This window comes from Mixophyes fleayi, chromosome 8, assembly GCF_038048845.1.
Source record: "Mixophyes fleayi isolate aMixFle1 chromosome 8, aMixFle1.hap1, whole genome shotgun sequence".
Taxonomy (NCBI): Eukaryota; Metazoa; Chordata; class Amphibia; order Anura; family Limnodynastidae; genus Mixophyes; species Mixophyes fleayi.
In genome coordinates, this window is record NC_134409.1 from 128,000,443 (window position 1) to 128,027,903 (window position 27,461).

Sequence of the window (27,461 nt, forward strand, 5' to 3'; positions counted from 1 at the left end):
TCATAGATATAATACTTTCTATTGGTCTTATATATAATATTAAAATATTAATAAAATCCCAGGGTCTGATTTACTATACTAACTTGGTAGATGTATGTTTAGATCCATACAGTCCAACCAGGTGTGGAGAAACGCTGTTTAGTTTCCAATCCTAATTGGACAGAATTGAAACTAATAATGGATTCCACAAAAGTGTTCGATGGGGGGTCCTGGATCTGTCTACACATAAAGTACCCTGACTAAGCTAGCTCTTGAACTTCATCTTATTTGACTGACCCCTGCCATCACATGCCGTGCGGGACGACTTCTGATCTGAATAATTTAAGGTAATTTATTGAACTTACCTTCATCGCCTTGTTCTCCGATTGCAGCCCTCCTCTTCTTTATTCTTTTTCTCTCTCTTCTGAGTCCTCGCTGTGTCATTTGCTAGTTCTCTGCTCCTCCGTGCTGCGCTCCTCAATGAAAATAACAATTCAATGCGAGCGCAGCACGGAGGAGGGGACCAGGGAGGGAGCCGGATCACCACCTGACCGCGTGACCGCAAAAGGTAAGTTGTTTTGTTTTTTTTTTTCAGAATTTTCTATTTTACTTAAGAGCCCTGCCTGGGGCCCCCTTGCCTGTGCCCCCCCCCCCCCCATCCCAGTCGAAAAGACGGCCCTGCCTCCAACTCTACATGATCAAAAAAACAGCAATACTTTATGTATTATAATGAGGAAACAATAGTTCAGAATACTGAACAGAAGTAACAAAATTGTATTTGTTTTCCTTGATTTTGTACCTTTGTACTGTAATAAAGGAACTAATCATGGGCCTTTAGTATCCTTGTTATATACAGTAGGGGATAAGGGATAGATCCATCAAGTTGTATACAGCCAATATGAACTGTGAGCATGGCTTTGTCTAAATCGAACAGTGTTTGTCCGGGCAATAAAATGTATGAAATTTTTTTAAATCGCTATAAATTCAAAATACAACACAGCCCTATCTAACAAGTAACCCAATATAAAGTACATTGAGCACTCTGGTGACTGTTATAAAACGTATCCAAAATCCTAGGAGGCGGCTTTAATCACATTAAAAAATATGTGCAAATTGGGGCTTGGTTTATCGAAAACATAAATACTGTCTAAAGCAAGGTACAGAAAGTGTCCATAGCCTTCTAAAAAGGGAAAGTAGAAGCAACCAATCAGATTCTAGTTATCATTTTCTAGAGTGTACTAAATAAGTTATCATCATAAATTACAGCTAAAACACACAAATAAGTGTCCCGGTCATCTCTAACACTGCAACTCAGTAATCATCTGTGCTTTCTTGATCAGTATATTTTATACTTGCCAACTTTTCCTTGTTGGCTTCAGGGAGATCCCGGGGGAGGTGGGGGTGGGGGTTGACAAATTGCATCAGATTGGCCCCGCCCCTAAACCATTGTCACAATTTTGGCCAATTACAGCAGGGGGCAGGGCTAAGATGACACAATATTTGTGTCATTAAGCCCCCCCCCCCCCCCCCCCCCCCCCCGCCCGGGGGCGAGAACCGGGAGGCTGCCCTGCTCTCCTGGGAGGTCTCCCAGAAATGTAGGAGTCTTCCGGACATTACAGGAGAGTAGGCAACTATGCGTTAAAGAAAAGCAGCTAATGAATCTCTAGAGACTGAAGTGTCTTTTACATTTCTGTCTTCATTACTGAATAATTTAAGGTAATTTATTGAACTTACCTTCATCGCCTTGTTCTCCGATTGCAGCCCTCCTCTTCTTTATTCTTTTTCTCTCTCTTCTGAGTCCTCGCTGTGTCATTTGCTAGTTCTCTGCTCCTCCGTGCTGCGCTCCTCAATGAAAATAACAATTCAATGCGAGCGCAGCACGGAGGAGGGGACCAGGGAGGGAGCCGGATCACCACCTGACCGCGTGACCGCAAAAGGTAAGTTGTTTTGTTTTTTTTTTTCAGAATTTTCTATTTTACTTAAGAGCCCTGCCTGGGGCCCCCTTGCCTGTGCCCCCCCCCCCCCATCCCAGTCGAAAAGACGGCCCTGCCTCCAACTCTACATGATCAAAAAAACAGCAATACTTTATGTATTATAATGAGGAAACAATAGTTCAGAATACTGAACAGAAGTAACAAAATTGTATTTGTTTTCCTTGATTTTGTACCTTTGTACTGTAATAAAGGAACTAATCATGGGCCTTTAGTATCCTTGTTATATACAGTAGGGGATAAGGGATAGATCCATCAAGTTGTATACAGCCAATATGAACTGTGAGCATGGCTTTGTCTAAATCGAACAGTGTTTGTCCGGGCAATAAAATGTATGAAATTTTTTTAAATCGCTATAAATTCAAAATACAACACAGCCCTATCTAACAAGTAACCCAATATAAAGTACATTGAGCACTCTGGTGACTGTTATAAAACGTATCCAAAATCCTAGGAGGCGGCTTTAATCACATTAAAAAATATGTGCAAATTGGGGCTTGGTTTATCGAAAACATAAATACTGTCTAAAGCAAGGTACAGAAAGTGTCCATAGCCTTCTAAAAAGGGAAAGTAGAAGCAACCAATCAGATTCTAGTTATCATTTTCTAGAGTGTACTAAATAAGTTATCATCATAAATTACAGCTAAAACACACAAATAAGTGTCCCGGTCATCTCTAACACTGCAACTCAGTAATCATCTGTGCTTTCTTGATCAGTATATTTTATACTTGCCAACTTTTCCTTGTTGGCTTCAGGGAGATCCCGGGGGAGGTGGGGGTGGGGGTTGACAAATTGCATCAGATTGGCCCCGCCCCTAAACCATTGTCACAATTTTGGCCAATTACAGCAGGGGGCAGGGCTAAGATGACACAATATTTGTGTCATTAAGCCCCCCCCCCCCCCCCCCCCCCCCCGCCCGGGGGCGAGAACCGGGAGGCTGCCCTGCTCTCCTGGGAGGTCTCCCAGAAATGTAGGAGTCTTCCGGACATTACAGGAGAGTAGGCAACTATGCGTTAAAGAAAAGCAGCTAATGAATCTCTAGAGACTGAAGTGTCTTTTACATTTCTGTCTTCATTACTGAAGTCACGTTGTCTTACCTGTCAGTCTTTGATTAAATCTTGGTCTCCATGAAAATGGCCACCTCCATAGGCATCAATATATGGACATAGGACACAATTTCTGAACAGCGTCATCATGCCACAGATGGCAAAGCCAACCACGTCTTTTACTGGCTCAGCATCAGGGAGAATACCAAACTCTTCAGGGAGTGATGGAGATCACCCCTATTTCAGGGAGTCTCCCTGACATTCAGGGAGAGTTGGCAAGTATGGATTATATTTCTGATAGTCAGAGTCTTTACACCCACTGCTTTTAAAAATCACTCTTGCGTGCTCTGTGACCCCTTAGATTAACCTCAGTCACTATCTCTGGCAAATGAGGGTGATTGATGGTTCAAATAGTCAGCCTTCACCAGCAGGAATTCTGACAGCTTGTCCTGGCTTTTCTCAATTCACCCATGACGTGATCCAGCCACCTCCACTCACAGCCATGAGGTGTAACTGACAGGAGACTCGGGGAGAGACAGGCACATGTGAGGAGTAAAATTGAAGGGAAAGTGGGTTTATACAGATGGAGCCTCTCCTGCATGAATAACCCCTGGGTTATTTTTTAAAAAAAATCATTGATTTAAATCCTCATTAAAAAAATCCAGGGTTTTAACAAGTTTTTAATGGTAATTGGCATACTGTGCAATATGGACCATAGTCCTTTGACCTTTCATTAGCTGCTCTAGTAATAAAAGGTCTGTACCTATGGCTATTGCTTGCTGACCAAATTTAATTATAACTCATGATAAAAAGAGGTACAGGCAACAGAAAAGTCCAGACAAGAAACAGATAATTCCGGAATCTAGAGAGAATGACCAACACCGCACCATACCATACCACACCAGTGTTTCAAGTTCAGAGAGAAAGGACAGCTGAAAGAAGTAACTTATCACCGTAAAAGCAACCCCGTTTTATGACCTCTTGGTTGACCACGATGTTGTGTCAACAGTGGCACCAATAGACTGGTGAATAATGCACATTGGTTCAGAAACTGTAGCTGGTAATGAAAATATCATAGTAGCAGTAGAGCAATCGCTAACAGCCGCAGCATCATCAGCTTCAGTAGAAAGAATATTTTCCACATTTGGGTTGGTGCAGTCAAAACTGAGAAACCGCTTGGGGTACTGACAAAGCTGCAAAACTTGTGTTTCTTTTAAAAGTGTTCAGTATACCTAATGTGTAGGCTCATTCAGATTTACAAATCAGGCAATTGCCAACTATTGTAACTTTTAACATCATTGCTGTTTCTTTCCCTTTGCAGTTTGCTTTGTGATTTGTGTGTAGTTTGCTGTGCCATGCCATGATTGGTGACACTGTCAAGTCATTTAAATTTAATATATTAAAGATACAGTATTTTAAAAGAACTTTTGTATAATTGTTTTTACTTGGTTTATCTGTTTACTTGATCATTTTTTAAAAAAAAAAGTTAAAAAATCTGATTTAAATCAAAATAATCTGATTTTTTTTTTTAAAAGAATTTAGCATTGTAAGAAGCACACACGACTTGCTCAAGTTAATTTATTGTGAGCCAATGAGGAAGAAGATGTGTTTAATTTATATCCCTGAGGTGGTGCTCATTGTTGGGAAGATTGTAAGAAGAAACACACTATAGATAATTGTCACAAACGCCCAGCCTGTCCCAGATACAGCAATCTGAACAGCTGGACGTGACTTGCGTCACCTTAGTCACCTAACAATGAATACTCCTTTTCTGTCACCACAAAGGATTTATTATGGTGTCTTTACGTTCACCAGAACCACTTATTAATGTTTTACACTTAAATCACATACACATGTAGCATGAGCCTCCCGGAGCTTCGTACGTTCACAAAGAATAACGGAGAATACACTAGATTAAATGTATTTAATCTGAAAAATGTTTCCAAGGCTTATTTACAATAATGAATAACAAGACATACAATATGTTACACAAATGAGTTTCAGAAAATAAAATAGGAAATAAAATCAGAGTTACTCCTTACTAGTTAAGACCTGATGTGTGAGGGAGCACAATTGAGAAGGATGGGACATTTCAGTCTTGATAGACCCCCTCAAAGAAATGAACACTAATACAAGAGGTATTTAAACCATTTCTTGTTGGTTGTTCACCCCCCACCTTAGGAATTTAATTTTCACCTAAGTTAGATGGGTACCAAAATGACACAGGGCTTTCGAAGTAAATTATGGATCTCTTGAGACCTGGCATTTCATAAGACCTGAGTTCTCACCTCTGCTCATTTGGCCTGGCTAAGTCTAACTTCTCTGCATACACAAACTACTCAGAGATCTTATCTGTCTCTGGGCCTGGCTACTTTCAAAAGACCATTGACACTTGCTTAGGTCAGACTCAGGTCAGTTACCAAATACACTTTGAAAGGTTACATAAAATATTCACAGTGTTATACATAAATTCAGCAGAAAATAACAATCAGCGTTACGTGACCTCCTCTGCACAGTGCAGGGAGTCCACACATCATACCCAGCGGAGGAGTGGAGTGCAATGTGTTCTCCCTCCTTCCTCTGTGTCGGCCCTTTTGACGAGTTGAGGGCCGATCCTGCGGCTCCCTAGCTACTTCATGTTGCCCATTACTGATTACTGAAAATTCTAGCTAGAACCTTATTGGTTGTTATGGGCAACCACTTACCTTTTTTGAAGGTTTGATAAATCAACCCTTTTCTCTTTATGATAGGTAATGTACAAATAAAGGGCATTTTGGTGGTCAGCAAACATAGTAGTACACAATTTCGATGTTGAGGACAAAGCTGCAGCATAGCTAGTGAGAGCCCTATCTGGGTCACATTCTGTAGTATAATGTAGAGCAGGCCTGTCCAACCTGCGGCCCTCCAGGTGTTTGTGAAACTACAAGTCCCAGCATGCCCTTCCAGCTATCAACTGGTTGTCTACTGGCAAAGAGTGCTGGGGCTTGTAGTTTCACAACATCTGGAGGGCCGCAGGTTGGACAGGCCTGATGTAGAGTAATGTCTGCTTATAACATTATAACAAGCACTAAAACATTTTAGATAATAGTGGACTATCCCAACTAATATTTCCAGCAATGATTGCTGTGATTGTTGGGAAGCCACATATGGTTTCAGGAATTGAGTGATAGTCCAATCTAGCAAAGCTGTGATTTTGTCTTCCTAATTATTATTATAATCCTTTATTATTCATAAAGCACCAACATATTATGTAGCCCTGTACATGGTAAAGATGACATACAATAATATGAAAGAGAAGGTTAAAAGTGCCTTGCTCAAATGTGCTTACAATATAGAACATGTGAGGAACAAAGGATACATAGTATAGGTAGTGGATTAACAATTGTAGATGATGATGGGGAACTTTTGTGCGGGTACTAAACTGATGCAAACAAATATTAAAGCAACCATTGGCGACTGGTATTCCTGTGCAGCTACTGGTGTGGTTGGAATCAGGCAATGATGAGCAACAGCCATGAAGTGTATCAGGTTGCCTATCATGGGAAGAAGAAGAGACACTGGATGGAGGAGACAGGAAAGACAAATCAATTGCTTTAGAAATGTGAAGACAGTCAGCTCTTGGCAACTATAACTGTTCTTCACCATTCGTCGCAACTGAGCCGTTCTCTTTGGGTTCTGGAAAGACTGTTGCTATTGTGCTACATGGGCACTCCTGCTGTTACCTGCCAGCTCGGTGTAGCTGTGTGCCTAATATTTTTCTTGGGCATCGTGCTCACTGCTGGGCACAGAACCAGGACACTTGAGTGGGAGGTAATAGTAAGGCACAGAGCTGATCTAACATGCAGCCATCTGAAGCTGTCATATCCAATATCTACTGATACATACCTGTGAACACTACCACTAGGTAAACTGGTATTGTAGTGTAGTATGCCGTTGAAAATGGGGCTTGGGCACACCACAAGCGCTTCACCCACTCAGCTGGAGCGGAACACACCTCCCGACAATCCGGACAAAAGTTCTTAATGCACTTAGGGGCCTATTTATTAATTAACAGTTTTTTGCCCCGTTAATTATTATCTGTCATCGCAACAATGACAGACAACTGCTTGACTCCATTTATGAAAAAAGCAACTTGGGGAGTGCGGATCCGATAGGAGGCAGTCCCGGCGATGACTTTCCTAATCCGTAAACTCTGCAGTCCCGATGCGTGGAGGCTGGAGAGGCTGTAGGGGGGATATGTAGAGGCTGCAGAGGTTGTAGGGGGGATGGCATGGGTGCTAGAGAGATTGCAGGACAGCTTGGACGTTATGGCCACTTTTGCCCACCTGTGCCATGTCAGCACTTGCTGGTGTGGAACAGAATGCTGCCAGGGGAGGGACAGAGGACTGGTAGATATGTTATTAGTATACTAGGCAAGTCATACATATGTTCCTTTCCCAGGCAACGCGGGGGAACGAGGGGAAATAAATTTATAACACAGAATTTAATTGCTTGTATTAGACAAGAGGACCTCTTGCAGATGTCCAAGCTTTTCTCAAAATGATGGCATCACAGAGGTGACAGGTCCTCTTTAAAAATTAGGTAGAAACGATTAGTATCAAGAGGACTGAAAGGGTCCACTGAAATAAAATGAGTTCCCTTTAAGTTAGCACTGGTTCCCAACTCCAGTCCTCAGGGACCCCTAACAGTGCATGTTTTCCATATCTCTTTGCTGGAGCACAGGTGTATTCATTATTAACTGACACATTTTGAAAGATCCACTTGTGACCTGTAAAACCTGCACTGTTAGAGGTTCCTGAGGACTGGAGTTGGGAAACACTGACTTAGAGGTAAGTAACCTGTGGCTCTTCAGCTGCTGTGGAGCTACAAGCACCAGCATCAGAAGAATCAATAGCTGAGGAATCACAGGTTACCCGAGCCTGTGACTGGCAGAGCTTGCTGGGACTACTAGTCCCACAGATTACATAACATACTGGTTACTGAGAACCATTTGGATAGAGAAACAACTACAGATACTCCAACGTTCCTTATTCCATTACGTCATTTAAATCCCACCAATCAGAAGGCACCCGGCAAATACAGGCATCCAATCGCCAGGCTCCTCCAGCTTTCCCTGACATTTCGTGCGCGTCCCATCCCCCCCGTACGTGCGCGGCCCCGCGAAGCACCCGGTAGAGAAGCGCGTCGCCGCCTCCTCCCTCTCTCGCGCGCTCCCGGTGACGTCACGAGCGCCATATTGGACGGCGGCTCCTGTTCCTCGTACCCGAAGGTACTTCCGCCGCCTCTGAGGCTGATACCGGCTGCAGCGAGGTCCCTTGCCCGTATTCCTGCCGGAACTGAAGAGGAAGGTGCCCCGAGCCAGGGCAGAGGGGGACTCCGGGGTCTGGAGGTGAAGGTGCGGCGAGGAGGCTCGGGAGGCACCGGTGTGCGACATCCCCCTTCCGGCCATGGACGTCGACCTGCTCCAGGAGGCTTTAAAAGGTTACTATCAGCCTTGTGCCGCGGACTACGCTGTCATGAGGGAATGGGATGGTAGCTGTATGGTGGAGAGGCTGTAAGGGGGGATGGTGTGGAGGCTGGAGAGGCTGTAAGGAGGGGGGTGGTGTGGAGGCTGGAGAGGCTGTAAGGAGGGGGGTGATGTGGAGGCTGGAGAGGCTGTAAGGAGGGGGGTGGTGTGGAGGCTGGAGAGGCTGTAAGGAGGGGGGTGGTGTGGAGGCTGGAGAGGCTGTAAGGAGGGGGGTGGTGTGGAGGCTGGAGAGGCTGTAAGGGGGGATGGTGTGGAGGCTGGAGAGGCTGTAAGGAGGGGGGTGGTGTGGAGGCTGGAGAGGCTGTAAGGAGGGGGGTGGTGTGGAGGCTGGAGAGGCTGTAAGGAGGGGGGTGGTGTGGAGGCTGGAGAGGCTGTAAGGAGGGGGGTGGTGTGGAGGCTGGAGAGGCTGTAAGGAGGGGGGTGGTGTGGAGGCTGGAGAGGCTGTAAGGGGGGGGGTGGTGTGGAGGCTGGAGAGGCTGTAAGGGGGGATGGTGTGGAGGCTGGAGAGGCTGTAAGGGGGTGGGGGGTTGTGTGGAGGCTGTAAGGGGGTGGGGGGTTGTGTGGAGGCTGTAAGGGGGTGGGGGGTTGTGTGGAGGCTGTAAGGGGGTGGGGGGTTGTGTGGAGGCTGTAAGGGGGTGGGGGGTTGTGTGGAGGCTGGAGAGGCTGTAAGGGGGTGGGGGGTTGTGTGGAGGCTGTAAGGGGGTGGGGGGTTGTGTGGAGGCTGTAAGGGGGTGGGGGGTTGTGTGGAGGCTGTAAGGGGGTGGGGGGTTGTGTGGAGGCTGGAGAGGCTGTAAGGGGGTGGGGGGTTGTGTGGAGGCTGGAGAGGCTGTAAGGGGGTGGGGGGTTGTGTGGAGGCTGTAAGGGGGTGGGGGGTTGTGTGGAGGCTGTAAGGGGGTGGGGGGTTGTGTGGAGGCTGTAAGGGGGTGGGGGGTTGTGTGGAGGCTGTAAGGGGGTGGGGGGTTGTGTGGAGGCTGGAGAGGCTGTAAGGGGGGGTTTGTGTGGAGGCTGGAGAGGCTGGAAGGGGGGGGGGTTGGCATAGAGACTGGAGAGGCTGAAAGGGTGGGGGGGTGGAGGCTGGAGAGGCTTTAATGGGGGGGGTGGAGGCTGGAGAGGCTTTAATGGGGGGGTGGAGGCTGGAGAGGCTTTAATGGGGGGGTGGAGGCTGGAGAGGCTTTAATGGGGGGGGGGGGGGTGGAGGCTGGAGGGGGGGGGAATGGTGTGGAGGCTGTAAGGTGGGGGATGGTGTGGAGGCTGTAAGGTGGGGGATGGTGTGGAGGCTGTAAGGTGGGGGATGGTGTGGAGGCTGTAAGGGGGGGGATGGCGTGGAGGCTGGAGAAGCTGTAAGGGGGGATGGCGTGGAGGCTGGAGAAGCTGTAAGGGGTGGAGGCTGGAGAGGCTTTAAGGGGGGGTGGAGACTTGAGAGGCTTTAAGGGGGGGTGGAGACTTGAGAGGCTTTAAGGGGGGGTGGCGTAGAGGCTGTTAGGGGGGGTGGAGGCTGGAAAGGCTGTAAGGGGGGTGGGGGGATGGTGTGGTGGCTGGAGAGGCTGTAAGGGGGGTGGGGGGATGGTGTGGAGGCTGGAGAGGCTGTAAGGGGGGGGGGTTGTGTGGAGGCTGGAGAGGCTGTAAGGGGGGGGATGGTGTGGAGGCTGGAAAGGTGGGGGGGGGGTGGAGGCTGGAGAGGCTTTAATGGGGGGGGTGGAGGCTGGAGAGGCTTTAATGGGGGGGTGGAGGCTGAAGAGGCTTTAATGGGGAGGTGGAGGCTGTAAGGGGGGATGGCATGGAGGCTGGAGAGGCTGTAAGGGGGGGGGTTGTGTGGAGGCTGGAGAGGCTGTAAGGGGGGGGATGGTGTGGAGGCTGGAAAGGTGGGGGGGGTGGAGGCTGGAGAGGCTTTAATGGGGGGGGTGGAGGCTGGAGAGGCTTTAATGGGGGGGTGGAGGCTGAAGAGGCTTTAATGGGGAGGTGGAGGCTGTAAGGGGGGATGGCGTGGAGGCTGGAGAGGCTGTAAGGGGGGATGGCGTGGAGGCTGGAGAGGCTGTAAGGGGGGATGGCGTGGAGGCTGGAGAAGCTGTAAGGGGGGATGGCGTGGAGGCTGGAGAAGCTGTAAGGGGGGATGGCGTGGAGGCTGGAGAAGCTGTAAGGGGTGGAGGCTGGAGAAGCTGTAAGGGGGATGGCGTGGAGGCTGGAGAAGCTTTAATGGGGGGGGGGTGGAGACTTCAGAGGCTTTAAGGGGGGGTGGTGTAGAGGCTGTTAGGCGGGGGGTGGAGGCTGGAAAGTCTGTAAGGGGGGTGGGGGGATGGTGTGGTGGCTGGAGAGGCTGTAAGGGGGGTGGGGGGGGTGGTGTGGTGGCTGTAAGGTCAGTGGGGGGATGGTGTGGTGGCTGGAGAGGCTGTAAGGTCAGTGGGGGGATGGCGTGGTGGCTGGAGAGGCTGTAAGGGGGGGGGTTTGGCGTGGAGGCCGGAGAGGCTGTAAGGGGGGGGTTTGGCGTCGAGGCCGGAGAGGCTGTAAGGGGGGGGGGGGGGTTTGGCGTCGAGGCCGGAGAGGCTGTAAGGGGGGGGGGGGGTTTGGCGTGGAGGCCGGAGAGGCTGTAAGGGGGGGGGGGGGTTTGGCGTGGAGGCCGGAGAGGCTGTAAGGGGGGGGGGGGGGAGTTTGGCGTGGAGGCTGGAGAGGCTGTAAGGGGGGGTTTGGCTTGGAGGCTGGAGAGGCTGTAAGGGGGGGGGGAGTTTGGTGTGGAGGCTGTAAGGGGTGGTGGGGGTGGCGTAGAGGGAGTGAGGGGGGGTGGAGGCTGGAAAGGCTGTAAGGTTGGTGGGGGGATGGTGTGGTGGCTGGAGAGGCTGTAAGGGGGGTGGGTTGGTGTGGAGAGGCTGTAAGGAAAGGGGGTTTGGCGTGGAGACTGGAGAGGCTAAAAGGGTGGGGGGGGTGTGGCGTGGAGGCTGGAAAGGCTGTAAGGGGGGTGGGGGGATGATGTGGTGGCTGGAGAGGCTGTAAGGGGGGGGTGGTGGCTGGAGAGGCTGTAAGGGGGGGGTGGTGGCTGGAGAGGCTGTAGGGGGGGTGGAGGCTGGAGAGGCTGTAAGAGGGGCGGGTGGAGGCTGGAGAGGCTGTAAGGTGGGGGGTGGAGGCTATAAAGTGGCTGATTTTGAGGGTGAGCAGCTGAGGAATGGTTAGGAGGCTGGTTTGTGTGTTAAGTGGTTGAGGTTCTACAGGGTGTAGGGTGGCTAATAAGAATGCTAGAAAGTGGTAGATAAACATGGCTATTTGTGTAATGTTGGAGAGCCTATTATGTGAATGATTTAGAAGCTGTTGAGGAGGTGTAGACCTGTTGCTCTCCAGGAGTTTTGAACCCACAGTTCCAGCATTCATTGCCAGCTCTTGTCTAGCAAAGCATGCTGGGGCTTGTAGTTTCACAACACCTGTAGAGCCACAGGTTTTCCAGGCCTGGTGTAGAGCCTGAAAGGTGCACCTGTCAGAAGGTTGGGAAATGGCTGATGGTGAGGCCTGAGAACAGGTTTATATCTTCTGCAGTAAAACCATCATTTTAGTTTTAAGCTGCTACAATGTCTTTACCAGTTTATTTGTATTAATTATGTTCCTGACAACAGTGGAATGGAGACTGTAGTAAAGATGTCGGATTTACTCCTGGTTAGTGCTTTAAGTGCGTTTTCATAACTCTTGTGTATAGAGGTTGACAGGGCTTCAATTACGAGTAGTGAACGGACTAACAGGGGCCTCTTGACTTTCTTGTGCAAAGAGGGACATTTGCCTTGTTTCCTGCAAAGTAGTTGGAGCAGGGAAATGTGCTCTGCTGCTGTTTTCCTGTAGATTATAGTGCTATAAAGAACTTCCTTAGACTTTTAGTGTGTTGGGAGTCTGCAGACATCCACTTCATGGACTTGGTTGATTGACTTCCGGTGAGTGTTCAGCTTCTTGGAATGAGGAAAGGCAATATCTACCATGATGGGAAGGGGTGTGTTTCCCTTGGTTTTGTAAAATGTGTTCCATTGTTAGTGTGAAGTTGTCATGTTTTGTATGTCTAGATTGTCAGCTCTTAAGAGCAGATTGGGACCATTTGGTTGGCTCACACTTATTACTTACAATACAGTTATGCAGTAACGTGTAACTGAACTTTAAATACACCCTAATGATCTAATATATATAGATGTTTTGTAACGATCACAACATATATATGTAAAATTCCTATACCGCTATTTCTTGTTTTTAATTTTGCCGCCTTTTTTGCTGAAAAGCAATTTTTCAATAATTGAGTTTTCGCTGAGTACGCAATTATGCGTAGTGTAACATTTCCCCATGGTGCCTTGCCCTGCATTTGGCCCCAAAGTAGTGATCAATAGGTCAGGGGACAGCATGCATTGCTCTAGCTTCATAAGACAATGGCCAAAATTTTTGGCCTGTCCGATGCTTGACATAAGTAGCGTGAGAACTGAAAGTGATCAATTGACTCCAAGGCCTGTCCATGCTGTGTCCCCCATTCAGTACAATGATCCATGGGCAGTTGCCTGTGAATTGGGGGTAAAAAAAAACAAAACAAAAACCTGCTTCACCACCTGAAAGTTATATACAAACCTCAACATCTGAGGACATGCAGTGCCCACTTCTTGGTTTTTGGAGTCTATGAAAACATTCTGCATCTACTTATGAAGGTAGTCCGATAAGACACAGGGTGGGAGCAGTAGAAAGTCACATGAAGGTTCGACCTACCATTGTCTACTGACCACCCTCTCTGTTCTCTAGCACAATCCAGCTTTTTGCTGCCACAATGCCCTCCCGCAGCTCTGTTTGTAAGAAACTACTGTGGCTTGTTGTGTACATCGAGTTATGTCATGACTGTGACATATAGCCCTAGAACATGGCTTTTTGTGTGCTAGTATAATGGTGCTTTTACACCGGACTCAATGATTTACATTTCCTGGTTTGAATTATTCATGTCTTTTTAAGTCTGTTTAACTTCTTTCTATGTTTAAATGTTCCTTAGCCTTAATATTTACATCCAAGTATGTTGCTCACTTGGCCAGCTTTTAGTGTTATTGTATAGCTCCGTTTAGTCTTTCCAGAGTGAGCTACGTAGGGGGAGGGGAAGCAGATCTTTCCTCCTGCATTTCATTCAGACTCCATGTTTTCATGCACTCCTAGGACAGTCCATTTTGACAACAATATTACTGGGATTTGCAGTGCTCAAGGAAGCGTGGGGTGGTTATAATAACTTAATAAATCCTCCTTTACTACGCTATTAACACTGCAGTTGTGTATTTCACTTTATAATGCATTGTCTTTCCTGACAGGTGGCAATTGTATTCCTCTCTGCGTCCGGCTTTGTTATGGTGCAAACGTTTCATTATTTGGGCAGGGAATTGGTTTCTTAATCCTTCTTGTCCAGATAGCCATAAATAAGACTAAACTTTTTCTCTTTCTTCAGATTTTGAGAAAAAGGGGAAAAAAGAACCTTGTCCTGAACTGGATCAATTCCTTTGCCATGTGGCGAAAACCGGGGAAACCATGTAAGTGTGAGACCTAGCAGCTGTGTTGTGAGTATTGTTGGCGTTCAGCAACTCTCGCTGGGGCCTTTTCCTGCATAAGCCATGTCTGCCGCGTTCTGAAGCTTTGACGGGCGTTGTGGCTAAGAAAGTGAAATGCACGTAGCTGGGTCAATTTTTCTTTGCTCATCAATTGGCCACAAGCAATCTGTGTTTGCTTTGTTCTTGATCCTTGTGCAGCCTGTATGGAAAGCACGAGCGTGCAATTATAAAGTAAAGGTGGAGTGTAAACTGTTGGCCTTCTTGCCTATACCTCTATTATATATGATTATAGGTTATATAATATGGAAGCACTTTGGCCGAATTGTTCTGAAAATCAAAAAGAGAAATAACCAGGAAATAATTCCTGGTGATAATCTCCTACCTTCACTGAGAAACACCGCTAAACAATGTTATGAACGGAGTCAGGAGGAGAGTGCTTTTAAAATGTTAGTTAATGTTGCTGGGTTTAGGGCTCCAAATTATGGAAAAGTCCCTTATCCTCGCAACTCGAGTTACAGAAAAATATAAGCGAAGATTTAGGTCAGACATTGCCGTGAGTCCTCACGGCATAAAATTTAATTTCCCCGTAAAAGTCTTAAGTCCCAAGCGGAGGGATTGATAAATTGATGCCTGTATTTTTTTTACTTCTGTGTTTTGTTTTGTTTTCTCTCCCCTTTAAAATTGAGCTACATCTGCGGTCTGTATTCTAAATGCAACTTACAATATTAATCTACTTCTCTGGGTGTAGGCAGTGCCAGTGTGTGTAGTCGGATATTGCTTTCCAGCTCTGTCTTGGAGTCCTGCCACTGTCATCCAGAGACTGTAAAGATAATCGTTCTATGCCATTTTAATATTTAATCCAACCACGTAACCCTAACAATATATACTTTTTGTTTTCTTGCCTTTATGTGCTTATAAACTGCTAAAATAATTGGACAAAAAAAAACACTTTACCGCTTCCAAAAGTAATTTATCAGCAAATTAAGAATGTTGCACAAGCCAATACATTAGTTGCTTGTTGCGAAGGTGGATAAAGCCTTTTTTGGTTTATACCACAATTTTTTAAGTTAGGGGGATTTATTGTGTCATTTTTATGTATTGCAATTTCTTCCTTTCTTCGTCCCCCCTCAGACTAGCCAAATATTGTGGGCCAGCTTCTAAGGCCCTTGCTGTTTACAACATAGCACCCCCTGAACTCTGCATTGCAAAAGCTGCCTGGAGAATTCACTCTGTTGGAAGGAAGCTACAGGTTCCCGACTTGCAGAGCAGTTCTTGGGGACACACTAATGTAATACTGTTCATCTCGCTATATGGAATCGCCTGATGAGAATTGTGGTGTGACCTGCCACTCATTATTGGTTGGACCGTGGTGTCCATCCAATTGGTTGAATCCATCTAGCAAGGCAAGTTCCGCCGAACTCTCGTAAGATTCCTGCTAGTTAAGAGATGGTGCTTAATTATAATAACCCCTCTCCGAAATTCATGATGGGTTTGTAGCGCCCTTTAAAGAAGATTTCTGGCAGTCTGAGCTGTATAGAAAGACGTTAACTAAACCGGTTTAAAAGATGAGGTAACAGGTAAGTGACGGCCTAGAAGGGGGCTGTACATGTGAGACGCTGCTTGATGGAAAAGATTGAGAAACAGTCAATGGGTTTAGTTTGGGTGGACGACATGAGTGGATATACCCCGACCATGGCCTTATCTGTGTGGAGTTTGTATGTTCTCCCCGTGTTTGCGTGGCTTTCCTCCAGGTGCACCGGTTTCCTCCCACACTCCAAAAACATACTGGTAGGTTAATTGGCTGCTATCAAAATTGACCCTTGTCTCCAATGGGGCAGGGACTGATGTGAGTGAGTTCTCTGTACAGCGCTGCAGAATTAGTGGCGCTATATAAATAACTGATGATTTATTGCACTGTTCTAGAGACTGGTCTACAATATATGGCCGTAGTGGTGAAGGAATAGAGAAATGCAGATGGTGTGAAATAGGTGCTAGAAGAGCAGATCAGGGTTTTGGGTGTTTTTTTTAGTCCCCCCAAAAGTGTATATTCATTGATGTATGTCTTTTTTTTTCTTTCTTTAATCTGCCGTCTGCACATCTAGACGGCTGTATTTGTGTGGATTAAAAAAGTTTTAGATTTGGACTTTTCATAGTCTGTCTTGGGAACAAATATCCGGTTTCAGATATTAGATGCTATTTGGACCTTGAGACTAGTGAATTGCTATAAAACAGTTTATATAAACACTGTGCTAGAGATCTAAACAAGGGGAAGTAAGTTCGTAATGTTTTTAATACTGAGACTGAAGTGAGGTCTTCTATGCTGATCTCTAGGATGCTTGTGTTGTGGATTTGACTTTGAAATCGGGGTGCAAATTGCAAAAATAAAACCTCATTGTGCTTTGGAATGCTTTTTAATTTTGAAAGTTTGTAAGCCACCTCCATAAGTCCAACGTCTGCTACGGAGGGAGCTACACGGTAGCCTCTGCTGTATGTGAGTGCCCGGGACCCTACTAAATACACCCAGTTGAGGGACTCCCACCAACGTATTGGTATTTGGAAGGGAATTGGTAGAAATCATATCTTAAGTGGAAAATTCCTTTAAGCAATAAGAAAGGGGAGGGGGGTTATAACGTTTATTTGAAATGAACCTAAATGTGACACCTAATACGTTCTTCTCCTTAGGATCCCCCTGTGTTTTGGCCTTTCCATCAGCGCTCGCTTGCAGTGTGAAAGTTCATAGTCCTTTTGCCTTGACTGAGCTCTGTTTTGTATAGTGAAATGTTTTGGAAACGTTGTTGGCTGGATGATGTCCAGGAATTGCTTAGCAACAATGACTGTTGCCCAAAGTGCCGGACTGAGCTAGCCGGACGATGGGGAGGTCTCGTAGAGATCTGTCTGCACCCACTTAAGTTTACAAATGTCCTTAAATTTCCTTTCAGCAAAGCTCATCTACTTGGGTATAAGTAAATATTGATGCATACAACCTCACTGACATCACTGTTTGTGCAGTGATTCTTGGTGCAGACTGACACAATAGCTTTCTGTTTCTATATGTGGGTTTTATTTTATTTTTTTGTTTTGGAATGAGACATTAAAGTGTCCCATTAGTGCTATAGCTAGCATTCTATTTATGTGTAAGGCAAGGGGTCATTATTAGAATGGCCGCCTCTCCCTGTACCTCCTCAGTCGAAATCAAGCTTGCAGTGTGTATGCGCCAGATCACTTACCTGGGTGCTACTGGTCATTGCCATATTTGTGGTTTCACACAGGCTGGTGAAATCTGGCTGATTACAGTAGCAGAAAGGAAATCCTTAATTGTAGGTTGTAAGTAAATCCAGCGGTGTTGGGTGTGCGTTTGGAAGCTCCACTGAGTCATAAATATTTATGTTCTCTGCAGTAATTCCCCTGTAATATGATTATTTATTTATGGTTTTGTCAAAATAAAAACACTGTTTGAAAATAAACTACTTCACAACAAACAAGTATAACACCTTTGTTGTTACAATCAGTTGCTAATGAACATATTCCTATCACTTCTACATAAATACATTGCAGTAGATTTAACTAGTTGCTTTATGTGGGGCACTCTTTTGGGAGAAGGTGAACCGATGACCTTTTTAGGGCCAAGATGTCTGACCTCTAGGAGCAGTTTCTGTACGCTGTATGTGGTTCTTATGTTGCTTTATAGAATTGCTCTCCTTCCATTAGAACGAAAACAAGAATCCAACAGTGTGTGTGTTTGTTACCGTGTTCATATGTATGAGTTCTTTTGTGTTTAAATAAAACTTCTTGTTTGTTGTTGTAGAGTCCAGTGGCCCCAGTTTAAAGATTACTTCATGTTTAAGCTAGAGAAGGTGATGGATGACTTCCGATCATCTGCCCCAGAGCCCAGGGGACCTCCTAACCCCAACGTGGAATACATCCCTTTTGACGAAATGAAAGAGAGAATACTCAAGATTGTTACTGGTTTTAATGGGTAAGTTCATCGCAGCGTCCTTGTTTATCACTTCTCCGTATTTGAACCTTATTGTGGATTTGTTCTGGTAGTTGTACACATTAGCGCTTCCTAACGGGATTCTATCTAAAGCATTTTACCAGAACGGCTGCACTTGGAAATAATTATGTTGTATATTTACCCTTTTAGTGCTTTGCTTTTAAATATTTAATGGGTAGACAAAATCATCATTGTAACATGGAAGTTTGAGCCTCCTTCTTGATCTGGTATAATATCTGTATTATAGTAACAGGCTGGTCTGGGATTTTATGGTGTGCTATAGGCCTGTCCAACCTGTGGATCTCCGGGTGGTGTGGAACTATATGTCCCAGCATACCCTGTCAGTTATCAGCTGGCTATCTACTAGCCAAGCATGCTGGGACTTGTAGTCTCACGACACCTGGCGAGCCACAGGTCTGGAATGTGTGCGGCAGTCTTTGGAAGACATTAATGGAAATTGTTCTACAGGTAATGACTGTGTTGTCCACAGGAGCTAATTTGAGTTTTTGGGCATTCAGCCACTAACTTTGCATTGATTCACCTGTGTACAAGCAGTTGTTGAAGCATGAACTTCATTGGTCAGTGAGATTTGGACTTTGGCAACAGTGTAAATACTGCACAAGATGGATCTATCTCTGTAATGTTCTTTATCCTCCGCTGAGATATCACAGCTGTTTTTAAGCATTTAGTTTGAAACATTTTGGGTTTCGGCCAGGAACCCTGATTGCTTCTATTTCCATTTATCCTTTGCAGTTTTAGGGGACTGTTTTGGAAGACAGATAGTTACTTGCACTAGAAGAGAGAATTATGTGAAACTTTTACCAAGAAGAACAATATCCCCACAACTTCAATCCATCATATATTTATTTTACATGCAGTTTAGGTAAACATTTTTAGGAACTAGTGATATCATTGAGGCATTAGGTGTTTACTAAAGCTGAGTACACACTGAAGAATCAAACGATTGTACCTATGACTGAAGGTCCGATCAGTCTGACGATTCATACGTACACACTGACACGATTTACCTTCAGATCTGTGCTCTACATCTGGTCCTTCATCTGGTCCTCTAGTCTTCAGAGTGACAGCACAATATTCATTCATTCACTACTGTCACACTGATTAAAACTGCCTTGTTATAACTATCCACGTCCTAATGAATTTCGTTAGCTTCTGTGACTCTGAAACTAAACATTCTGTCTCAGAACGAACAAATAAATTATTCCTTCTACAGCTCTCTCTACATTTATTCACCGGGACATTCATCGCTAACATCGGCTGAAAAGAGCCCAACTCTGTAAACTCTATGGAGATCGTCAGCATGAGTACATACACACTGCATGATCGGTTGGTGATATTAAACAGTACGACCAACCAAATGATACGGTGATCGGCACTTTGGGACGACTTTAGATCATCGTGTCACTATACACACTCACACGATATCTGACCAAACAGTAGGATGTCGGCTGATTTGTTCAATTATTGGACGAAAATCCTGTAGTGTGTACCCAGCTTAAGGGTCTGGTCTAGACGGACATTCATACACTACTGCCGTGTATAATGAACTTGGCTATGACATTACATTCTTGTATGGTTTTTATTACACCGCAGTATTAACTGACAGAACAAAACAAACAATTACATGCAATACACAGAATAAGAGGCCTGTACTGTGCAGGTGGAACTCTTCATTATCACCTACGACTGTCCCTGCCGTATAGAGACCGTTGACCACTATGGTGTTAATGTTCTTATTGAATTGACGAGAAATATTTGGGACAGCCCTGAACATGGCCGCCTCTGCCACACGTGCCCTTTAATCTGACTGGATTAGACTCCTCCCATGAACAAAGCGGATTGTCTGTTTAGCTCTTTGTAAACTTGGTCAGCACAGTGGTTAGCATTGCTGTCTCCCTGTGTTTGCATAGATTTCCCTCAGGGTGCTTCTGTTTCCTCCCACAGTTTACAACCATACTAGTAGGTTACTTGGACTTCTGACTGAAATGGACCCGTGTGTGTTAGGGAGTTTAGATTGTAAGCTCCAATGGGGCAAGGGGTTGTGTGAGTGGTTGGTTACTCTGTGCAGTGCCGCGTAATATGATTGGTGCTATATAACCGATAATAAGTGTTAATTAGTGCCATACATTTCAATAAGTGTTGCAAGTAACAATATTTTCTTGCTTCCCTTTTTCCAAGGACACCGTTTACTATTCAGCGGCTCTGTGAGCTGGTTACTGATCCCCGCAGGAATTACACGGGCACGGACAAGTTTCTGAGAGGAGTGGAAAAGGTAATTTTAATGCTCTTACTACTTTGATAGATAAAACTCCAAATTTACATGTTCTTATGGGTCATGTGACACTTTATTCTGCAATACGCCAATGCCTATAAAGACTGACAGCTAGGACACTGCACACAGTTCTTATAAATACAATAACTGCATGATCACCAAATGACCAGATACTGAGTAGGTTTCCCACTTAGGTATAAATTGTGCTTACCTGGTGGTTCTGGCGCCAGGCAGTGCTTTAGACTGGCACGTTCACTTCTGGGCTGGACAATGTGCCCACACATTGGGGGGGGGGCAGCCGTTTAATTGTAGACCGCCCCCCCCCCCTCCCACATGGTATACAGTCTTACAGTATATGTTTATAAGAATACGATGAGGCTCCCATCACAGCAGGTACTGTCTATGTGACCCATCTGAAAACCACATGCGTATTTGCAGGCTCATTGGTTACCTGTGAGTCTTTTGAACTCCATGGGAAAAGATGTCAGGACCCACAATGTTGTCCCGTAACCTTCCTGCCCAGGACTTACAGAATGTCCTCTTTCTCTTGCAGAATGTCATGGTGGTCAGCTGCATATATCCCTCTTCCGAGTAAGTATGATGTGTTCTATTACACAGGGTATTGATGTTATCTGTCTATGTGACATTCATGTTGTAATATGTATGTGAATATTGGTTTCCACCTCTTGGAGTGGTTGAAGTGTTTGTGTACAGCACAGTGTATGTGCCTTGGGCTCTTCCGTTACCAGTATATTTTATAAGGGAGGCTGATGTAAAGGGACCTTTATGGACGTGTTCACACACAAATTATCTCTTTCCCAGCATTTGAAACTACTTTGTATTTGACCATACTTTTTTTATTTTCCTTCTTTAAATGGCAAGTTGACTTTATTTTATACTAGTACATTGCTGTCTTTCTGTCACTCGGTGGATAATAATAAACAATGAGTATTAGGCACCATGAAAATAGGATTATTGGTTTGGTTATGAAGGGGTGAAAATCCTTGAGTCATTAATGGCACTTCTTGGTAGACTCCATTGTGGGTGATATTAAATTAGTGCAAAGTACATCAGTGTCACGTGTGATGGGTGACGAGGGTTGGGAGAATGTAGGACGCTTTTTTTTGGTACTTTTTTTTTGTTTTTTTATTTTGTTAATTTTTTTTTGCATTAGGGGGATAGTTGAGAGGGTTGTGTGATCATGCCTAGTCTGTAATGGTGATATAATACTGGCTGGCCATCTTTTTATGCTGCTGTGGTGCGGTCATGGGTCTGTCTTCCTGCACTTGTCACCCTCTTACCTAGAGGCAGTCATTGGCTGAAGACTATAACTGTTATATACATGGCTGTATTGTGGGGGGGGTCTTTCTTATTGAATGTTGTGTTTGCTTTCTGGTACCTGGGAAACAAATGAACCGGTTCCCAGGCAAAGCGATGGGACTATAAACAGTCCACGACAGTGAGGTTCCAGCGCTGACCGGGCAGGCTGTGTATATACAGTAGGCAGTCAGCATTTGGTTAATAAACGACGCCATACATGCATAAAACCAATACATTTCAGGCTTATACTTGCTGTTTAAAAATAAGTAGAAGATTTAAGTATAATCATTTTCTCATAGGAAAAACAATTCAAGTAGCCTAAATCGGATGAACGGTGTGATGTTTCCTGGAAACTCCCAAAGTTACACTGACAGGTAGGCGTGTAGTGGACAGTAAGACTTGTATTAATACAAGTAGAGGTGTCTGTCTTGTATTATGACCACTTTTGCATTGTTTCAAGCTATTAATTCACACAAAGTTCATTAACCCATGAAAACAATTTTTTTTTTTTTTGTTTTGTCTCTTAGATCAAACATTAATGGTCCAGGGACCCCAAGACCATTGAGCAGACCGAAGCTTTCGCTCTCGAGCCCCATGACAACCAACGGTTTACCTGATGGTGCTGAAAACAAAGACTCTGATTTATTACAGAAAGACAAGACTCACAGGTTATTAATCACTTGTCAGATCTAAACCATTGTGTGATCCAGCATCTCCAACTAATCCTCCAGGGTTGTGAAGGGTTGAGGAATCCTCACATTAGATTACGCGTGGTCCCATGGAGTCCTGAAAGTCTGGTGCTTGTAGGTTCCTCCTGTGGTTTCAGAACCTCTGTTAGACATCAGATAGCGTTTTAGTGCTCTCTCTGATTACGGCCTTGTGCCCTCGTTATCAGCGGTGCCCTAGAAGGGAAAACTACGATTCCTCGTACGTTTATCCTACCGCTCTTAGTACCGATGGGGCATAGCCAAACCTATCTGCCTTGATATTATAATAATGTGTCTTGTATCCTCTGGAAGTACCTGGGGGAGGAGAAGAGCACTTTGTAGGAATTACACATAAGGAAGGTGAAGATTAGTCACTTGGCACTAAAATATCTTCAGACAAGTATGGGGTGGTGTTTTGTTTTTCTCTTGCCTCTTGTTTCTCCCTCACCGCTGTTCTATAGGAACAAGCTAAAAAATAATCCTCCCTCCAGAATGTAAAGTATTTACAGTACGTCAGAAACCCTGGTCATGCTTAGTGACCCCTGTGATGTTTTATTGTCACTTACTGGTTCGATCTTTGCAATTTAGTGCTAAGCCTATATTTAGCATTAATGACCTAACCTGGGCTGTATTCATTAATAGATGTAGAACAAAGCAATTGAGTCCATGGTAAATAATCCCTAAATGTTGGGAGTAGACTCTCTTGGATGGGAACGGTCAGTTTGATATCTTGGTGTTACAGATCTCCTACTCCCTATCTTCTCGTCCATGGTACAGCCCAGTGTTGGCTAATCTGTGACACTCCAGGTGTTGTGAAACTACAAGTCCCTTCATGCTTTGCCAATATATAGCAGTTTCTTGCTGGATGGGTATGCTGGGACTTGTAGTTTCACAACACCTGGAGTGTCATAGGTTAGCCAACACTGGCTTACGTGTGACTGTACTGGGTTAGAATACCACTCTATGCTCTTTCTATTGACAATCGCACACTTCCATATCCTGACAGTTTCTGCTTTTTTTTTCCCCTCCCAGTGACTCCCTGTCGCCCGATGATGGTTCTCCACCCAGCACTGTAAAGAACAAGCACTTGGAGGAAGATCCGGCAGAGGAGCACGAGGTGAAGAGACTGAAGTTTGACACCGAAGACGAGGAAGAGGAGCCCTCTGACAAGCTGGACTCCTCATCCAGCCAGTCTTCCAGCGACATGGCCGACGAGGCGGAAGCTGCACCGACGAGTGTGGATAAAGCAGAAGAGAGCTGTAATACGGAGCACTCTGCGGAAGAAGGTGGGGTCTCAGTCTTACGTTCTCCTTGTAATAAAAGGGTGAAATGTCAGGTGGCCTAAGTTGTACAGGCGCTGACAGGTGATTGGGGCTGTCCACAGCATAAGACAGTGTTACATGGCCCTATTTAAAATGTCTCGACTAGCTACTAGTTGAGCAGGCTCAGTGTGTGGCTGGCAAAGCATGCTGGGATGTGTAGTTCTACAATGGCCGGGGAGTCATCGGCTGCCTGTCTCGTACAGACTGAATGCATGTTAACTTATCCAGTAAAAAAGGAATAGTAAGTTTGTTTATTAATGACGTACTATAGAGCAATAATATACAATGGTAAAAGTAATCGAAGCAAATGTAAAATAGTTTATGCTCTAGATACTAGATTCTCAAAGTATGGAATATTGACCCCAGTGGGGCTGACTAAGGTTTAAGGGTTGCTACAGTTTTATTTAAATAAATCTTAAAATACATTTTCAATTTATTAGTATAATAAAAAAATGCAACCAACTAATCAGAAGGGTACTAAACTGATACTGAACTAAACCCAGACTAACTCTGAATCCGTTTCACTGAATCCAGGATCCTTTCTGGTGTTTGCCAAATACAAAGGGCTTTCAGGATTTAGTTTTCTAATATTACTAGGCTACTGTTATTTACAGAGCAGAACTGCAGTAAAAGTTTATATCCTTACAAAGAATGTCATGAAGTATATAGAAGTAACATGACGGTCAGTCCTGCTTTCTTACAGGACCCTTCCATCACACACACACACATCCCATAGCTCACAGCCAGGGAAAAGACAAAGATATAAATATCTGTTAATCCCGTCAAAGCTACATCAGTATAATTGAATCTGTACTGAGCATTTCCTTAATAGTGGAGACAGTCACTCTGATTATAAAACTGCTGCAATGTCTGTTCGTTCTCCGTCCCTACTATAGCCAGCATAGAGTAATATTATAAAGGTGCACTATGCAGACATCATGTAGACTAGTTTTAATTAAGGATAAACTCTAATGTAAATGTCCAGTGGGGCTTTAACTTGCCGTTTGAAAGCGTTACCTGTATTCGAAGGAGAGCGGCCCACTTGGAAGGAACACTTCCACTTGCTGGCGCTGTAGGGTATACGTCTTCTGATTGGACAGGATCTACGTCCAATCGGCTGCCGCATACATCGTACACACCTGTTCTAAGTGCTGAATGCAGGTTGCGATGTGGGGACTTCCCCTTTAAAAATAGCTTATAGTTAAAAACTAGGCTGAGCTGAAATGTTGTCTATAAATGGATGACCTGGCTTGTTTGTCACTGTGCTGTGTGTGTTCCTCAATGCAGAGTCTATAATGGCATCCAGCGAATCTGCGGCTGAAGCACCAGACAAGGACACCAGCGACTGCTTACCCACCAGCGAGGACCCCTGTGAGGAATCCAATGAAATGGAGGAATCGGAACAGCCCGAACCGCACAGCGCTTTACACCCCGAGGAGACAGCAGAGGTCACGGCCGCCACAAACAAAGCCGACACGGAGTGCAGTGAAACGGAGCACCCGGGAACTTTTGAGAAGTCCCCCGAAACCACCACCGAGACCCCTATGGAAAACAGTGAGGAAGCCTCAGATGCAGCAGAGGAACCTATGGAACAAGACTAATCCACGGACACCTATAGACACAGTATTTTCCAGACAGTTCTGTTTTTACACTGTATACAAATTTTACCTAATAAAGTGGACCTTTTAGTTTTACAAAAGGCAGGTTGTGAAACGCAAACTTTTCTGGAATAGAATCCGAGCTTTATTCCTCCCCAATTCAGAACTTTGAATCTCTACCCTCCAGGTTCTGTTCACCGCTGACTTGTTGGTTTGGTCAAATCAGTGGTTTGTGTATAGACTTTTTTTTTTTTTTTTTTTTTTTTTATTATTTTGAGAGGTTTTTAAACTGGAAGGTTATAATTTGGACGACTTTTTTTTTTTTTTTTATTTCAAGGTTTTCACATTTTGGTTAAAAAATTAAAAACAAATCCTATATGGCGTCTCGTCCCTCTTTCGTCATTTGACGTTCATTTCAGCTAAAGTTTAATCTTAATTAAACTTTTTTTTTTTTTTTTTTTTTTTTTTTTTTTTCTATTTTAAAGAGTCATATATGAACAATTTGTTTTCCTGTTCTCCCCACACTAATTTCTTTGGCAGTGAATGTGCTAGGCTATAACTCCTCCAAAACCTATGTTTTGGCTTCTCGACAACTTTTTTAAAGTGTACCCCTCCTTGCCTACTGACGGGCGCAGGCAGCCATTTCTGTGCCGAATCAGTCGGCGGAAAGGCAGCCTATGAATTCACTAGACATGACGTGGCCGAGGTGCGAGGCACGTTACGCCTCTATGCGACGTGACTTGATAGACTGCGTTCATGGTGCAAGTGGCTGCCTCCGCAAGGCTGGGAGAAGAAGTGCACTTTAAGAGTGAAAGACTTCTTCAGAAGATTAGTAGATGTTTAACATTCCAAGATACTGAATCACCATTTTTTCTTTTTATATATATTAATGTGTTCATTTTTTTTTATTTATGAGAAAATGCGCTTAGAAGCTACTGCATTTGATGCCGTTACAAACAGGTAGATACTTACAAACCTGGTTTCAAAAACACTCAAAGGGTACTATATCTTCTTTTTTTTTTTTTTCTTTTTTATTTTGTCGCTTGAGTTCAGAGATTTGTAATTACCAGAATATCTTGTTTCTTATCCAAGATTATACTGATGTATGCAATTACATTGCTCAGCTGTACGGAGAGGTAATATATTCATGTATGTACCTGGACTGAATGGCTGGATTTCTTGGGGTGCATTGAAAATACCCTGATTTGTATAAAATTTTTAAAATTAACAAATTTTTTTTTTTTGTTTGTCCTCCGCCTTTTGACAGCCAGTGATTCACCATCTTCGACCAGCTTGTGAAGCACAATTCTTGCTCTAACACGACGACATCTCTTTTATCGATCAGTTACTGTGTGTCGCGATTACTGGCTGCCAAGTTTCTACTGGTTTCTTTAACTTAATAGCTTTTTGATATTAGAATTTTTAAATTTCGGTAAAAGTAGATTTTGTAGGATGTAAACGAGTGTTCACTGCCTTTGTGGAACGTTATCTAATTGTATAATTTTCTGTGTGTAAAACTGAATGCTTTGAGCTTTCAATACAGTATTCATATGAAGCAATAAATATTTATGTTATAAGTGATGGAGTACATTTTTATCAAATATATGCACCGAAAAAATAAAAATAGATAAATCCTAAATTTGTAAAATGAGTGTAAAGTGCTTTATATCTTCTTAAATAGGGATCTGTTTATCTCACACAGCTGCATTTGGTGGCTTGTGATACCGCCTGAAATATGCATATAATAGGATTTAAGAACGTTAAATTCTTGAAGTTGACATTTATGAAACCTTATAAATCATTAATGAACCTAAGTAGGGGCTCATACCCACTTTTAAATGTGTTTTTAATGCATATAATGGGTTTGGGTTTCCAATGTTTATTTGATTATTTTAAACATTTTTTTGTTTTTCGTTTTCTTGTGTTACAAATACAAGTAAACACCACTTGGTATGAGGACTTAATCGGTGGTGGTCATATAGCATTGATGGGCATCAGTCAGCCCTCTCAGCCTTCATCTGCGGCCTCCAGCTCCTTCTTGTTTTATTATCGGATGTTTGTTATAGTGTGTAACATTTGTTTAAAATGCCTGTTGACATGTTATTCCAGATAGGTGTCTGTCTTTTATTAAAGTATTGTTTTATTAGTGAGATTA

The 27,461-nt window shown here is 44.3% G+C and overlaps 1 protein-coding gene across 2 annotated transcripts; it reads left to right on the forward strand.

Moving 5' to 3' along the window:
• Window positions 1–8,202: 8,202 nt before the first annotated feature.
• PPP4R2 (protein phosphatase 4 regulatory subunit 2) lies at window positions 8,203–26,883 on the forward strand. Of its 2 annotated transcripts, XM_075183462.1 has the most exons (9): window positions 8,203–8,498; window positions 13,973–14,054; window positions 17,878–18,048; window positions 20,266–20,359; window positions 20,913–20,950; window positions 21,979–22,053; window positions 22,207–22,347; window positions 23,419–23,672; window positions 24,996–26,883. In XM_075183462.1, exons 1-9 carry the CDS (start codon window positions 8,465–8,467, stop codon window positions 25,307–25,309), a joined length of 1,203 nt encoding a protein of 400 aa, XP_075039563.1. In that variant the 5' UTR covers window positions 8,203–8,464; the 3' UTR covers window positions 25,310–26,883. The 2 variants fall into 2 exon arrangements, with proteins under 2 accessions (XP_075039563.1, XP_075039564.1); XM_075183463.1 differs by lacking the exons at window positions 8,203–8,498; window positions 13,973–14,054 and adding an exon at window positions 15,402–15,475.
• Window positions 26,884–27,461: the final 578 nt, after the last annotated feature.

Bases quoted from the DNA above. Each gene is read 5' to 3' on its own strand.
- PPP4R2 (XM_075183462.1), top strand. From the start codon at position 8,465: ATGGACGTCGACCTGCTCCAGGAGGCTTTAAAAG. The intron at 22,054-22,206 runs GTAGGCGTGTAG...TTTGTCTCTTAG, and splicing joins TCCCAAAGTTACACTGACAG to ATCAAACATTAATGGTCCAG. The intron at 23,673-24,995 runs GTGGGGTCTCAG...TCCTCAATGCAG, and splicing joins GGAGCACTCTGCGGAAGAAG to AGTCTATAATGGCATCCAGC.